Source organism: Monodelphis domestica, chromosome 1, assembly GCF_027887165.1.
Source record: "Monodelphis domestica isolate mMonDom1 chromosome 1, mMonDom1.pri, whole genome shotgun sequence".
In the NCBI taxonomy this organism is placed as follows: Eukaryota; Metazoa; Chordata; class Mammalia; order Didelphimorphia; family Didelphidae; genus Monodelphis; species Monodelphis domestica.
In genome coordinates, this window is record NC_077227.1 from 183,429,496 (window position 1) to 183,446,468 (window position 16,973).

General features: G+C 35.6%; 1 protein-coding gene across 4 annotated transcripts in view; it reads right to left on the reverse strand.

Moving 5' to 3' along the window:
* FBN1 (fibrillin 1) overlaps window positions 1–16,973 on the reverse strand; it is a 319,830-nt gene that overhangs the window by 100,787 nt on the left and 202,070 nt on the right. For all 4 annotated transcript variants that reach the window (XM_056810161.1, XM_056810160.1, XM_056810162.1 and 1 more), the window contains exons 18-24: window positions 15,654–15,707; window positions 14,364–14,489; window positions 6,339–6,464; window positions 4,037–4,156; window positions 3,633–3,770; window positions 2,517–2,567; window positions 31–156 (exon numbers count right to left, since the gene is read on the reverse strand). In XM_056810161.1, the coding sequence (XP_056666139.1) occupies window positions 31–156; window positions 2,517–2,567; window positions 3,633–3,770; window positions 4,037–4,156; window positions 6,339–6,464; window positions 14,364–14,489; window positions 15,654–15,707 (741 nt within the window). The remainder of the gene's footprint in view (window positions 1–30; window positions 157–2,516; window positions 2,568–3,632; window positions 3,771–4,036; window positions 4,157–6,338; window positions 6,465–14,363; window positions 14,490–15,653; window positions 15,708–16,973) is intronic.

Genomic DNA, 16,973 nt, shown 5'->3' on the forward strand with positions numbered 1-16,973 from the left:
GATGTGTGAAACGAAGAAATAAATACATACCAAGACAGATTCTTCCAGTGAGATCCAATGTCATCCCACTAGGGCACTGGCAAACAAATGACCCCAGAGTGTTGACACAAAGGCCATTTTTGCACACTCCAGGGAATACAGTACACTCATCTATATCTGAAGGGGAAAAAAATCAAATCAGAACAGGACAGCATTTGATACATATAGCTGCATAAACATCATTGTATTTTTTTCTATTTTTTAAAAGGTATTCCTTTCTAGCATCAGTACACTAGGTTGCCCTATGATTCTATTCTCTAGTGACTTTCTTTCCCAAATTTGTCAAAAAAGAAAAACCACACCTGTGTAATCACTAAGGTGTTGAATCAAGAGCTGATACTAATGCTGTCATAAAATGAGACCGTTAAGTTGTTCCCAGTTTAGGGATAAGGGAACTAACAACAATTCTCATAAATAGCTCTTAGAACCTTGCAAGGTCATCCTAAATAGGAACATGCCACATATTGCCTGACACCAGAAAGTCTTGAACTGAACTGGCTATAGCTTACAAAGTGTTTATATGGAACGGGTTTCCTTCAAACTTCACAATAATACTGAAGTACCTTAAACTCTGAGTCCCTTGAAGAAAGGGACTATGGATTATTTTATATTCCTATTCCCTATAGTACCTTACTTAATGCAGTGTTCATTTAAGTGCTTAAAAATGATTAGATTGGTATAGGTAGACAGGGCAGACTTATGTTCTTTAATTCAAAGATGAAAAAACTAAGGTTTATAGAAATTAAATTACTTGCCCAAAGTTAAATAGTATCAGAGTCCAAGTCACTCAATTTCTAATTCAGTACTCTTTTCCACAAATCATGAGAAGGTATGAAAAGAGAGAAATTATACTGTGCAAACTACACAGGAGTAGAAGGGAGTAGCTAGTGCTTCTAATGTATTCTTAAAAGTCCATCTTCAAGAATGATGGCAGAAAGCAATATTGTAATTCAAAATAACATATCCTAAATTTGAATATTCTAAGAGAAGACAAAGACTCTCAAGGTGTTTCTTTGATTCTCAGTAAGTAGATGCTAAGTATGAAAGGTGAGTAGATGTCAGTCAATTAAATGACCCAGAAAGAAATGAAATGCTTGCTTCTCAGGAATAATGATCTGAACTCAACTCTTGGATTAATTATATAGTCATGGTACTTTACAGTCAAAATACTGAGAGCATAGAGAATGGAAAATGCTCCAAAATATTAAAGTAAATTTGCTTTTGTGTACTTCCAGTTTTGGAAGCAAGCAAGATAAAGAAAATTTATCTATGGTGACATTTGGGAGGTGAGGCTAAGATTTTTCTTCTTCTACCTAATTCTGTATCTTCTCCACTCACTGCCTTACTCCTTAAGGACATTCATATCATTTAGTCATACTCTCAGAAATAACACGGAAAAAGTGTGACTGCCTCTCAATTAGACAGTGAAGCCATTATTTCTAATGAGTCTTCAGTGATTCCAGGTAAGAAGGAGAAATGCAAATCAACAAGTGTCTCTGTTCAATTATTTTATCCCAAATTCACCATTCCTCCCCTTTTGTAATCTATTTGGGGGAAACATGCACCTTGGTTGAAAAAGGAATATTCTTTGAAAGATCCTGAGCTGTGACCACATGGGGTCCTTATCAATGTTATCATGTTAAATACCGATTACAGAAATGAGGAAGACTTGATGTCTTGGGGAAAAAAAATAATTTTCCCATAGAAGAGTGCTGAAAACTATCCTGTATTTTCCTTGTGAATAGGATAGGTAGAGGGTCACCTTATTTTTTCTGGGCACTTATATGCACTGAAATGTTCTGTTGAGGTCATTTAAGTTATGTACAGTGGGTCTGGATTAGGGAAGTGCCAAAGGATTCAGTCATCATTTGGAAGGCAAAAGCTCGGGAGGGGGTTGTGGTGTTCCTCTTTATTTTAACAAAAAAGCCCTTCTTTTCGACCCACATATGGGACTAATTGTTGTTTTTAAAATATTTCAGCTGCTGTGTCATGTCAGGTTGTGTTAGTCATGATGACCTATGGCTATCTGGGATTTTGTGTGAGTGGAAGAGAGGACTGAAGAAGCCCACCTAGACTTATAGGGAGGAAGAAAAGAGTATCATTTGGTCTTAAATGTGCTTTTGCGTATGTCCACACAACACAATAACAACAAAAAATGATCTCCACCCCTTTTTAAAAACTACTTTTTGTTCCCATCATCAGACAGTGTTTTGAAATCTGCAATTACTATAAATTCAGGTTGGACCTAATGCATGTTGAGATTTCTTCATTCTCTGGCCACTGTGTTTTGACACTGGCAAAACCGTCTGCCGGTTGAATGAATGAAGACTTGTGAAATCAACATCTGTCCTTTTATTGTTCTTTCTTTCACTGCATATTTTGCATTGTACAGTTACATGGCAACCATAACCAATTCAATCAACACAAACATTATTCACATGGAGAGTAATTTACAGTTTATAAATAACAATAAATACCTTCACACTGTGTTCCTTTAATTCTTGAGTACCCCTTAGCACATATTGTGTCTGTAAAAAAATAAATATACAAATTTGGAATATTGAACTCCAGACTCTGTGGTTATGACATAGTGTATGAAACATGAAAAAGCAACTGGAACATGAACTGGATTTTGTTCCTATGAATAAGTCTGAGATCACTTAAAAGCATTTTCTGAGATTGTATAGGCGTGGAAGAATAATAATGAAATGAGTCTCTTTGCCTCCCACTCAATTCCCCAAGGTACCCTTAATACAGCACGATCAAGTGAAGTCTAAGAGAATAAATGGCTGCAGATTTCACAACAGCAACCAACCTTCAAACATGAACTACACTATAAGATTACTCTACATACATCATGGAAAATTTGCTAAGTACAGATGAACACAGTCTTCAAAACTGACATGGCAAGAAGTTTACAAACCAAAAAACCTAAACGATGAACAAATTTATCAAACTCAGCTTTTCAAATAATAGAATTTCAGCTAACATTGAAAATCCTTCTACAGTACAGTTATGGCCACTTAATCCTATTTCTTTCCAAGCTCTAGGACTTTTTAAGACCTCTCTATAGTTTCTGGGGAAGGGGCTGAATTGATATACTTCTTTCCCAAGGTACACAGACAAAATTAATGACATGGCAGTGCAACAAGTGTAGATTAGGTAAATCACAAGATTACAATCCTTGTTATTTATTTTCCTAATATCAATATAAATTATATTATTGCCAATATAAGTTTATATGTTCAACACTGTTAAAAAAAACAGTAACAAAACTTTTCCATTGGTAAAGGGTCAATAATTTTTGTATAGATCAGATCCTGAAATAATGTCATCATTCTAGGCTTTAGCTCCTAATCCACCTATGTATTACTTTTTAAGTACTTGAGACTATTTGTCTTTTCTATGTGCTCAAGCTGACCAATGCAGACATATCTGGTCTATAGCTCAGGTCTACTTGCCCATCTAAGGAATTTGGACAGGGCAAAAACAAAAAGAGAAAACAATTTTCTCCAAAAGGAGGTTAGCCTTGTGGCCAATGAATTAAAGTAATTAGAATGAAGCCAAGGAACAAATAAAGCCATCTCTCTTACCTATTTTACAAGGTGTGCATGGGCTTCCCCAGGCAGCACCCAGTGAAGAACAGCACTGTGACTTCAGTGTGGCTCCATTGATATTAATTTCACATCTTCCATCAACAATAGTCTGCCAACAAGTGCCTTTAATTGTTTCTGGATGGGCAAGAGGAGGGAATTAGACACTTTAAAACATGCTATCTAGTTTAGTTCATGTATCAAAAATGAAATTTAACATATTATCCCTTTTTACATAAAAGTTACCACCACATCAATAGTAGTTTGAAATACAGCTGGTCATTACCATAATAATCATCACATATCTCAGTTTCTGCATAATTAGTGACCTCTTTTATGTCACTGATATTAAAAATCGCTTAATAAAAGAATAAAAACAAATGAAATATCAGATGAATACATACCTATGCAGATAGTTTTTGTTGCATCCAAAGTACTTTCAGGAGAACATTCACAAACAAAAGAACCCAGGGTATTTTTGCATGCTCCATTAACACAAGGGCTTGATTCGCATTCATTAATATCTGAAATAAAAACATCTCTACATTATGGCTAAAGCTAATTTCATGTATGAATGAATGACTTTATTTATTATCTTATATGTTCAGTAAAAGTGGCTCAAATGACTCTTTTCTCAGGTTAACTGAAATGTCCAACTCAAAGAGTTCACACCTACTTAACATAGTTCTAATTTTTACTTCAATCCTTGATGCCAAAACAAATATTCCATTTTATTTCATTGAGAGGTAGCATGGCATAGTAGGTAAAGAGCTGGTTTTGATACAAGGAAAACCTGGGTTGCAAGTTCTACTTTTGCTGGCTATGTGACTTTAAGTAAATTATTTACCTTCTGAGCATTATAGGGCAACTCTCTCACACTCTAAACTGATGGAAAGGAGACAACCTGCATTAGTTAACAGTTTCTCATCTGGGAATTCCTTAATCACAATGCCTTATCCACTTTTAATTATTAAATGTTGTTGAATAATTTAAGAATGTAAAAATCAATGTAATGATGAATTTTAAAGAGGAGGCAGACAAAGTGAGGGCAAAGTCTGTAGCTGTCTGAAGTAGTGAATTAGCACCATCTTCTATTGTGCTAGGTACGGTGATGGCAAATCTTTTAGAGACCAAGAGCCCAAACTGCGACCCTCCTGCCTTATTCCAGAAAGGAAAGAGAAGAAGCACTCCCACTGGGTTGCTGGGCAGAGAGACGGGCCATGTGATGAATGTTCTCAGATGTGTGTGGAGAAGGGGAAGGGCACAGCCCCCCTCTGGCATACGTACCATAGGTTCACCAATATGGTGCTAGTACATCAGGTTGTAACTGGTGGTTCACCTAATTCTGTGGTTAAATGAAAATTTTATGTCAACCCAAGGTGTTTAATTTGAGTGACTAGAGGGAAGTAGAAGACGTGATGAGTTGTGACATTATAGATTGGGGGTATTGTTAACAAAGCAAAAATGACTCAAAGGGGATGTTCATGTGTGAATCTTAGGGCAATTTGAGCTATGTTTCGGGAACACCATTTGTGAATCCTAGGAGACAATTCTGTTCATAGTGAGTGGAGTCTTGAATCTGATACAGAAATGTTTTAAAAAGTTAGTCAATTTATTTAATTTTCATTTCAGAATTTTCCTTTAACATGTTTGGGATGACAATTGAAGCATTAGTTATACATTATTAAAAATAAAATCACCACAATTTAGTGCAATTCTACATTTCGCCATCACCAATGCTTACATGAAATGAAACCAAGGTTGCCTTTAGTAAATAAAAATAGAACTAGTAGAAAACAAAGGTAAGTGTCCCATGCCCAGATAGATGACTAGAAAGGCTATATGGATCTGGGTCCTAGTGCTGATCTTCACAGAATACAAACAATATTCTGAGCAATTTAGATACTTCTTTCCCAATGGTGCACAAAAGCTAAAATTTATACATGATGGTACTGAAAGAGTAAATTAAGTAAACTATTAAAGTCCTTGTTATTTCTGCTTCTCCTTATTTAAACATAAACTTCATTAGTGTCATCAGAAGACTTGAAGTTTGCTTTTTTTTAAAAATTCATGTATGTTTTGTGCTGATGGTAGGGCAAGTAATCTTAGTATTTAAATTTTATGTCTGAATTTTATTGAAACGGCCTGGGAAAAGTAACTGGCATGTACATGAAGCACCAATGGTCTCAGCAAGATATGCGTGCCAGAGAGAAGGCAGTTTGAGTGACTAGCCCTTGAGTCTGAAACATGATGTGTGTATGTCTAAGTGGATCTATGTTTCAGTTAGGGTAAGTGATTTGCTCAGTCACAGAGTTTAAGAAGTGTTCATTCCAGGATTTGAAACAAAATTTTCTGACTTCAAACAAAACTTTCTTGCCTCTACATCAGACTCTCTCTCCTAATACTACCACAGATCTTGAATTTAGCAAAACTGTATGCAGGAACCAAGCTTACCATGTACAAGCTTTGTGACTTGAAGTAATTTGCTTAATTTCTCTGGGTCTCAGTTTTCATATGAAAAGAACCAACAGGTTGGACAAGATAATTTCTAAAAGTTTCCTTTCAACACTAAATACTAAGAAGAGAATCTTAATGACCTTTGACTATATTTAGATGACTAGAAAATATCTGTAGAAACTATCTAGCTTGTTATTATCATTTTTTTTACTCTTAAAATTGGTCAAACAAATAGCATAAAAAATTTACCTTCACAAGTTTTTAGGTCAGGTTTGTATACAAATCCCTTGGGACAGGTACAGGTGAAACTCCCAGGAGTGTTTCTGCATTGTCCATTGTCACAAAGCAAGGTGTTTAATGCACATTCATTAATATCTGTAATGGAGATAGATATCAAAATTTTAAAGTCCCATTTCACATAATTCCTTTTATCAAAAGTTGATTTTTTTATTTTAAAATTCAGAACCTAGAAAATGAAAAATGCATTTGTAGCTCTCTATATATATACATATGTATGATCTCACATGAAATAATTTCTATTATTTATTGTTTGGTTCTTTTGAGATATTACAAAATTCATTATGGCACTTTCAAATCTGTCCTGATTCTTTCTGACATTCTTATGTCTAGTTTTTATCCAACTGACAACAAAAAACTGAGGAGAAAAACAACAATAGCAACAACAAAATCAGAACAAAAGAATAGTATCAAGCTCAATCAATTCCCACCTTGTCTACCTCAAAATGTACTTTGTAATTCAACAGCTTGAAACCATCCCCCTTTGGCCAGGATGTAGAAAGCACAGACATTTCTGTGACCTCTGGAACAGGAAGTATTGGTCATCAAAATTGTCAGAACTGTGACATCTTACTTCTTCATCTTTAGTAATGCTATCATGAATAATTATTCCCTTAATTTTATTCACTACACTCTGCATCAGTTCATAAAGCTCTTCTGAGTTTTCAATGAAATTGCCCATATTTGATGGCATATATGTGCAGTTCCATCCATATCCTATTATTCGTTCAGCCATTGTCCTACATATCTTAGTTTTCAATTACTTGCCAAAACAAAAGGAGAGGGAGGAATGTCGATTGCATCAAGATTATCCCTCAACATACATTTATAAATTTCCTCCCATATTTGTGATTGCGATTTTATCACTTTTTTCAATTTGAAAAACCTTCAGATTATTAGTGATTTGGATTACAGATGTGGAAATTAAGTTTTAGGTTGAGCATGATTTTTCCAATATATATACAAGGGTGAGGTTCAGGGGAAGGCCCTACCACAATTACTTCTTTTACAAGGCTTCTTTCCAGTAGGAATTTTGTGATGTCTAGGGACCTCCAACATCTAGGGAAAGGTGGTCTTCACTGAGCATATTCATAAATCTTCTCTCCCTTATGAATTCTCTGATGTTGAGTAAGAGATGATCTTGGCTGACTCCATATACAGCTTGTACCTAGAATGAATTCTCTGAAGTCAAACAAACTCTGTGCTCCATTTAAATGCCTTTATACATTCAGTACAGGACTATGATTCCTATCCCATGTGAATTCTCTGATGGGGAAAAAAGGGATGACATTAGCCTGACTTTCTACATTGATTATAATAATGAGGTCTTTCCTCTAGTATGACTTCTCTGAAGTCTAGTAAGGGAAGCATGTACCTTAAAAGCTTTACTGCATTACACTTAAAAGGTTTCTCTCCACTGTGGATTCTCTGATGTTTAACAAGACTGGAGCTGCATATGAAAGCCTTTCCACATTGATTACATTCATAAGGTTTCTCTCCAGTGTGGATTCTCTGATGATAAGTGAGACTAGTCTTTTGTGTAAAGGCTTTTCCACGCTGATTACATTCATAAAGTTTCTCTCCAGTGTGGATTTTCTGATGTTCAGCAAATTTGTTGTACTGTTGGAAATTCTTTCCACGTTGACTGCATTCATAAGGTTTCTCTCCAGGGTGGATTCTCTGTCGCTCAGCAAGAGTGGACTTCCGTGTGAAATTCTTTCCACATTGATGACATTCAAAATGTTTCTCTCCCCTGTAAATTCTCTCATGAAAAGCAAGATTGGAGCTCTGTGAAAAAGTTTTTCCACATTGATGACATTCATAAGGATTCTCTGATGTTTATTTAGCAAGACCCAAGCTTCTTCTAAAAGTCTTTCCTTATTGATGAGATTCATAAGGTCTCTCTCCACTGTGAATTCTCTGATGATCAGCAAATTTGTTGAGCTGTTGGAAATTCTTTCCACATTGGATACACTCATAAGGTTTCTCCCCAGTGTGGCTTCTCTGATGTACAACAAAACTGGAGCTGCACCTGAAAGTCTTTCAACACTGATTACATTCATAAGATTTCTCTCCAGTGTCCATTCTTTGATGTACAGCAAGAGTGTAGCTGCTTCTGAAAGTCTTTCCACATTCATTACATTCATAATATTTCTTTCCTGTGTGAACTCTCTGATGTAGAGCAAGTTTGAAATTGCTTCTGAAAGTCTTTCCACATTGATTACATTCATTAAGTTTCTGTGATGTGTGAATTCTCTGATGTACAAGAAGAGATGAGCGTTCACTAAAAGATTTCCCACATTCATGACATTCATGTGGTTTGTCTCCAGGCTGAATCTTTTTACAGTAAATCATGGATGACTGTTGACTGAAAGCTTTACCACAGTGATGACCTTTATTAGATTTCTCTCTTTGCTTGTGAGTTTCTTCCACAGAAATGCTTAGTTTTGCCTTCTCTTTCACTTCAAATCTAATCTCTCCTTCTGCACAGCAGCTCCTTAAGCCTTCCTGCCCCAGCATCCAGGGGGCTTCTCTTTGCTCCAAATAAGAGATCAAATCTTCTCTGGGAACAGGCAACCCCAGGGAGAGCAGGTTAAGGGCATTCTCCAGCATCACCTCCTTGTACAACTCCTTCTGGGGAGGCTCCAAGAGGCACCACTCCTCCTGGGTGAAGTACACAGCCACATCCTGGAATGTTAGAGGTTCCTGGACTGGGGCCTGGGGCTCCCAGGGTCCATCCCTCTGGCTCCTGGCCTGGGTCCTCTGCAGGCTAAGCTGGGCAGGGAGGGACAGGGATTCCCCAGGGGAAGAGCTCTCTGCCTCCTCTTCCTGGGCAGGAGGCTGGCTGACAAAATCCCTGGCCAGACCCTCAGGGCAGAGACTTCAGCCTAGGTCTTTCCAGAGGGCCAAGAGACCTTGGCTCCAGGAAAGGAGCAGGGACAGAGGTGTCAGAGCAGGGAAGAGTGAGAGAGTTCCTGCTTCCTACCCCACCTCACCCGGCCCCCAGCACGGGCCCTTTCCTCCAATCACAGCCATGGCCACGCCCTCCAGGCCCGCCTGCCTATCCCCACCCCCCACCCCTTGGAAGACTTTCCCTTGGGAATAACCATGCCATGCCACGCCCACTATAGACTCCTCCCAGGTCCCCAAACTCCATCCCAGGCTCCTCTCCCACTGGGCGGGTCTTCTGGGAGATTCCACATAGTTCCTTTTAAACATTTTAAGTTCTTAATTCTATGGGTTAAGTAAACAAATGAAAAAAAAATACAATTTTACCTTGAATAACTTAATTTTGTAAATGTGAGTACACTTGACCAGTTCAAAATTGGCTTGCTACAATGGATATATTTGGATTTTATGGAAATAACCAACCTTCTTGTTAGATAGTTGCTAAATTTGCCAGAAATTCTAGGAAGATTCCTAATGACTTCAGGTTTTTTTTTTTACTTTTTCTCCCTCCTACCCCAACTGGGAAAGTTGGGTTCTTGATATTATGTTATAACCTCAGGATAATATGAATTTCTTACCACAAGACTATATAACATAAAGGATTGGAGGAACTGGTAATTATCTAGGACAATTTGGATAGACAATTCATATCATTTTAGGTCAAAACCATTGCTTTGTTTATGTTCAATTATCTATGTAACTGGATAATAATAGTTATGACAGTTCTCATCTTGGGTATCATTAAATCTACTTGCATCACTACTATACCAAATGTTGCCTAATGTACTCAAAATGTCATATTTATTTGAAGTAGGTGATTAGTTCACTTAGACATTCTAGTCAGCTGATTAGCTGACATTTTAAAAAGTCAATTCTCCCTTAAAATAAAAGGTTTATATAGTTAGCTCTCTGGCGCTTTGTGGGCAGAAGAGGCTATAAACACATTTGAATCAACTCTTTCATCTTCTTAACTATAGTTTTATATCATTGACCTGAACTTATAAAGTCTTTAAAATATCAGAAAGTCAAGTATAAAAATTTAGGGTATGAGAAAATCATGTATGGAAAATCCTAACAAAATGATTTGAGATGTGTGAATGCAATCTGAAAGGGTCAAAACTGCAGTTCTTAACTCTCGCTGACGTTAGAGGCATTTGAAAACTTGAATAGTGGAATTTGCAGTTAAGATAAAAAATAGCTAGTCACTGGGAGCCATGTGTGGGAAATGACTGGAGCACAACTTCTTTCCCACTTACCACAATCAAACCCTGACCTGATAATAATGGATCCAATTTTGTAGTGTTTACTAAAGCAAAACTCTCATTGAAGTAAGAATTCCCACTGGCTCCCAGACTCCCCCTTCGGCTTTCCAAGGGGTGATTTTTGGATGAAGCTGAAACATCCCTGTGTCTTTGTGCATTGCCCAAATAAATAATGATTTTTGGAGCTTGCCAACCAAGAGAGGCCCTTCTAGAAAGATGAAATAGTAAAACATGTTTTTGGTTGAGTCTAGTTTGAAAATACCACATGTATTCAAATTAAGACTGCCCCAGGATAAAGGTTGCACCCTAAAAAGTTGTACTTAAGTTCAAAGGAGGAGGAGGGTATAGAAGTTTTATTCTGGAAAGTAAATACAGTATACAAAGAAGAGGAAAGAAAAGGCCAGAACTTAGATTAGCAGCAAGAGGTAGAGAGAAAAATATGTAGCAGAAGAGTGGAAATATACCTAATTCTGTAGTTCACCAGTTCTCTTTTCAGTCTCTTTCCCTCTTATCCACAAAATCCTGAAACCCATGCAAATTTTACGCTTGGACATTCACAATAATTTGGAAGGGATGAGCTTTTTTTTTTTATCAGCTGTGATGAGTATATGGGTATGCAAGTGAATGAGATAAATAAGGGAGGGCAAAAAAATCGTTATAATTTTCAACTAAATAAATAAACATTATTTCTTCTTTTCTTCATTTCAAACTTTCTCTTTGGAAGTATCTATAGCACCTGCCTACTTGTCTAAACACTGCTATAAAGCTATTGTATGTATAGGTCAGAATTTCCACTGAATTAATAGGTTGAACTAAAGAGTCCTAAAGAGAAAAATGAAAATGTAAAAAAAAAAATCATTAAGGACAGTGGCCCTGGGAATTATCAAAGGAAAAAAAACCATGAGAAATGGTTTTAAATGTCTGGTGCCTCATCCAAAAGCTTTCATCTTCATATAATTTCCCAAATTTAACCTCTTCTTTCCATTTTAGTACCCACAGGTAGATACCACCTAGATGAATAGAACCCACTTCCTTTTTTACAAGTGCAGTCAAGAGAAGCATAAATGTTTGGAGAAAATGGCTATGATACATCTTGGAAGTGGGTAAATAAACAGATGGACTTGAAATAGCATCTAAGCAAATTGCAGGACAAGAAAGAAAGGAATGAGAGAGAGAGAGAGAAAGGAAAGGGAAAGGAAAAAAGAAAGATAAAATGAAAAGAGGAAAATTAGAAGGAAAGGAGAGGGCATATAGGTAAAGAGAAATGTATAGGATCTTGAAAGAGAATGCTAGGGAATTCAATATGATTTGAAAATTTAGCCCAGGGTCCATAAAAAGGATTAATATTGTAAAATAGAGTACAATAACAATAATAATGAAGAATATGGTGGATAATTTTAGGGCAAAGAAATGTTAGCAATTAAGTTTCTAAATTATTTAGGTTTTTATATTGAAATTAAATTTTATTTGTATGAAAATTGATATCTATGTAAATCAAAACTAAGATAAGTGAACACACAAAAAATCTAGTTCACAACATAGCATAGCATTATCCAGAAAAAGGGTAATTTAGAACAACTTCAATTATATTGATATCTAATACTTGTGACGTGTATAATATAAATAGAATATGTATATAGAGAGATAAATATACATGAATACATGTATGTTATGTTATCTAGAAATCTACTTCTAATATTTTCATATAATCAATGATCACAAAAATATATGGAGCAACTATTGCACAGCAGGAAGAATTCCCACAGAACTGAAGAACTAAAAAGGAAACATATGAAGGAATTAGACTAACTGTATAGCATTTATTGATGATTTTGCATCAGATTTATTCCAGTAGTGACTTTATTTTTTCTTGTTTCCCCAGGGTTTCTAGCATGGCATCTGTTAAAGTAACTGAAATTTAATCAACGTTCATTCATTGATCATCTTCCTAGAATGTTAGCTCTCTGATAGCAGAGGTCATGTATTATTTATCTTTATATCTCCAACAGCATCTAAATACCATGCTTTACACAGAGTAGGTGCTATTTAATAAATGGTTACTCCATAAATGAATGATCTGTTTTCATTTGTGATTAGCATATGTGAGTTTTACATGCAGTGGTATCAAATGGATTTAAAAATCACAGTACATTTTTTGAATACTGAGGTTTTGGAAAAGGCAGTAGATGGAATTTCCTTTTACACAGACAAGTAATGTAACCTATCCCTATTATCATCATCATTTCAATGACTATGCTTCATTCTTAAAAAGTAATTCTAATATTTACTGGATAAATTACCCAAACGATATCTAAGTGCTACATTTGTTTCCTATGATCCTTGGCAGTATTTGTTGTTTCTCCCTAGTCTTTCCCTGTTATTATTTCAAATTCTCTTCAGTTTTCTCTAGTAATCATCATTCTTTGAGATTTACTGAGCACATAAAGGCTCCTCTATGTGACTTTCTATCTTCTGCCTGAGAGGGGATAGAAGGTGATTAGGAGGTAATATGTATAGGTATATTAGAACACAAAAGCCCTAATTCTTAGTCAAGGGCTTTGCCTTTCTCTTCTATTTCCAGCCATTGGTTTACTAGAATAGCATTTGTGAATCCAATGGTCGCTTTTGTAATGACTATGGTTAATACCAGACTCTAAATATTTTTCATTTGTAGTATTTCATCTTTCATATTATAGCTATCCTTCACTTTACCTAATAGGTAAATCTCAAGAAGTTTTACATAAATCAGAATTCCTGTAATGTATTTTATTTTTAATGAACCACCTTTTCTTATAAAAATGGAATTCTATTTTGAGCACTGAAATTATTTTGGATGTTATTTATGTTTTTGATTAAATATTAATATTGTGCTCCACTCAAAACATTTAAATCACAATAATACTAAGAGTAGATTTCTCTACCACTAACTGATAACATAACTGCCTATATCACTCTGCCTTACTGTTCCCACTAAGGAATAGTAATTATTAAGATACATCAATAACTAAGTTTATCTCTAGCCTTAATTTCTATAACATTTTTACCTTAATATTATCATTCTGATTTTCATCCCTGAAATTATTGGAATCTTTTCAAACATCACCATCTGGTAATAGTTACATTGGCAATAACCTAAAAAGCCAAAGACTAAAAATCAAAATTTTTGGAATTCCAATGTTCCTAGGAAAGAGCTATCCAGCAATGAAATGAACAACGAGGTTCAATAAGCTACAAATGTGCAGTTTTCCACCTAAATTAATGAATAATCGCTGGAAAAAAGTGTCATTTAGCCTGGCAAAGGGTTGACTGTTAGAACAAATAAAACAATGGCTTGCATTTTACTTATCATACTAGGTAGGTTAAGGTGGAAATAGTAAGATGACAGTATAAGAGACCTTTATAGTTGGTTAAGTTCATCAGTTCTCTGGATTGAATTTTTTACTTAATAATTTACAAATTCCTTGAATTAGACTTTTGTTCTGTGAATTTGTTTTACCAAAGTGATTTTATATCTCAGAATGTCCGTTTTCTTTGTCCCACATTTTCATTAAATATACATTAAAAAGAAGCTTTAAAAGTATATGGGCAGCTAGGGGGAGTTGGGAGGTTCTGGGTTCAAATGTTGCCTCAGATACTTCCTAGATGTGTGACCATGGGTCTTCAGCCTTAGAACGAACATACAGAATTGATTCTAAGATGGAAGTTAAGGGTTTAAAAAAAAGTATAACATTCAAGTGTCTCTTAGGAAAAATGATCCATTGCTTACCAACACAGTTTTTCCCACTTGCATCCACTTCATATCCCAAATTGCATATACATTTGTATGTGCCACGTAGATTCTCACAAATTCCATTTGGGCAAATATCAGGATCCAAGGCACATTCATTTATATCTGCAACATATTCAGGTTTGACATAAGTATTACTCTTCACTGAATGAACTAACTACTACTCTTTCTCTGGGTTTCAATTTCCCTAAAATGGGGAAACTGAATGATCTCCTATTCTTTTCTACCTGGTATGTATTGTCTATACTGTTTTTAATGGAAGCTCCTTAGGGATAGGAACTGTCTTGCTTTATTCCTCTGTGCTTAGGACAGAGCTTGGCAAATAGTAAATGCCTCATCATTCATTCATTATTTCATTCATTCATTCATTCATTCATTCATTCATTCATTCATCTTTAAAGGTCCTTTCTAGTTTCAAAACTATATTTCATAGATAAACCTCAATTTGCTCATGTTGGGGCAACTTTAAAAATACCAAACAATAATTTTTACTGAACTTACAAGGTAGTCAAATTTACTGATCATTGCTAATTTTTGACTTTTTAAAATTCTCCTCAGCCTCTTTCAGTTTATAAATATATTTTGATATTAATTAAGCACACATTAGTTGACCTTCTAGACTCTCTTAATCATTTCCATTATCCTAATCTGGCAGGAAGGTGAATTGAAGTTTTGTCGAAATAAAACTCTCTCTCTCTCTCTAATCCCTCTTCCCCCCCCCCCTCTACCTAGAACCTACTGTGACATCTCTAACTCCAACAGATGAATTCAACTGATTATTTCCTCTTCTAGAATTTAAATTATGCCTTTCCATTGACTGCACAATAGATTTTGGCTCAGCAAGTTACTCTACCATGACAAGATGACTAACAACTAGGAATCCTCCAAGGATATAGTTATCACATGGTCACACTAAAAAATTATAAATTCAAAAACAGACTTGGGCTTCAGCAATAGAAAAGTGATAGGCACTTGACTTGATCTACCTCCTTTCAAACCAGGTTCTAATTTCTTTCATTTAGCTTTATCCCTAAGCATCCCCAAGGAATCTTTCACTCTCTCTATAGAAGCATCTAAATTTTCCAGAGGTGCTCTGATGAGTTTTCTGAATTTCAGGAAAGTCTTGAAGGTTGAGGATGGCAATAGATCCATTAGGGGTGGCAATGGCTCCACTAGAAGTTCCTCTGAAAGCCAGTCAGCACCTCTATTTACTGCTACCATATAAACTTATCAATTCTAAACTTAATGAATTTTAAATTGATTACTCACCACTGCCTCCTGAAGTCATTCCTGGGCCACTGCTGCAAAGTGCTTGATATTCAGCTGAAATAAATGAGAGTCAATGATTCCTTTGTTTTCATAATAAGGAAATTTTAATATTGACTTCATAAGGGTTTTCTTTACAAAGACCCTGGAGTGATTTGCATTTTCCTTATAATGGTAAAATTTCCAACATTTATAAGTCTAAGGAAATTTGAAGTTTACACTTCTCCAGCTCATTTTACAAATGAGGAAACTGAGGCAAAACAGGGTCAAGTGTCTTGCCCTGAGTTACACAGCTGGCAAGTAAGTGTCCGAGGTCAGATTTGATTTCACAAAGATGAATCTTCCTAACTCTACACCTATCATTCTATCCACTGTACCACCTAGGTGCCCACCAGAGATAATATTAGAACCCTAATTTTCCTGCCTCTAAGAACAGCTCTTTATCTATTATGCCATACTGTCTTCCACATAGAGCATAATATCTACTTTTTATAACATGTTTTAGAAATGCAATTCCAGTTCCAAGATTTGCTGTATTTCCAAGTCTTTCTTTTAAATATTTACTTCTTTTCTTTTAAAAAATGTTTACTGTGTTACTTGATCAGGAAAATATTGTAGACAGTATATATTCAGTATGTTCTTTAATATTTATCTTTTGAAAACCTGTGTTTCCTTGAGAGCCTTCTAGCTTTTTGGTATGTTTAGGAAATCCCAACATTTCCAAGCAAAATAATATTTAGATGAGGGGAACATTCATTTGGGCACAAACAGGATTATATTTACTCTTATGGGATTTTTTAAAATTAAGAAATATTTCAGGATACAAAATCTCAATGAATTTGAAACAAGGTTCCTCTGGATAGTAATCACTGGTGCTGAAATAGTGAGGTCATCTAGAAGAGTTGCACTAAAGGTAGTCATTCTAAATGAGTTTGCAATTTATAACTGAAGAACTGACCCTAAGAACAAATTTGCTGTGATAACTGGGACATCAAAAACTGGAAAACTGAAGTAAGATGTTACAAGCACCATTGTCCGTGCAGTGGCAGGAACATTTCCAGATCTTTGATGCGCCTAGTGAATCTTCTGTTTTTTTCCATGTGGGAGGCTCCCAAGTGCTTGAAAATGCACATGGATTTCCCACAAAACACTTTGGCAAAAACATTCAGTAATCCAGGTATTTCAATCACTGGAGAAACTACATGCCCTCCCACTGGTTTGTCTAATAACTAACTTTTTACTTGTTTTTCCCCCATAGATATTTCTAGGTAGCTACATACTTAACCTCACTACTAAACTTCTAGTTATGTTGTTTTATTTAGA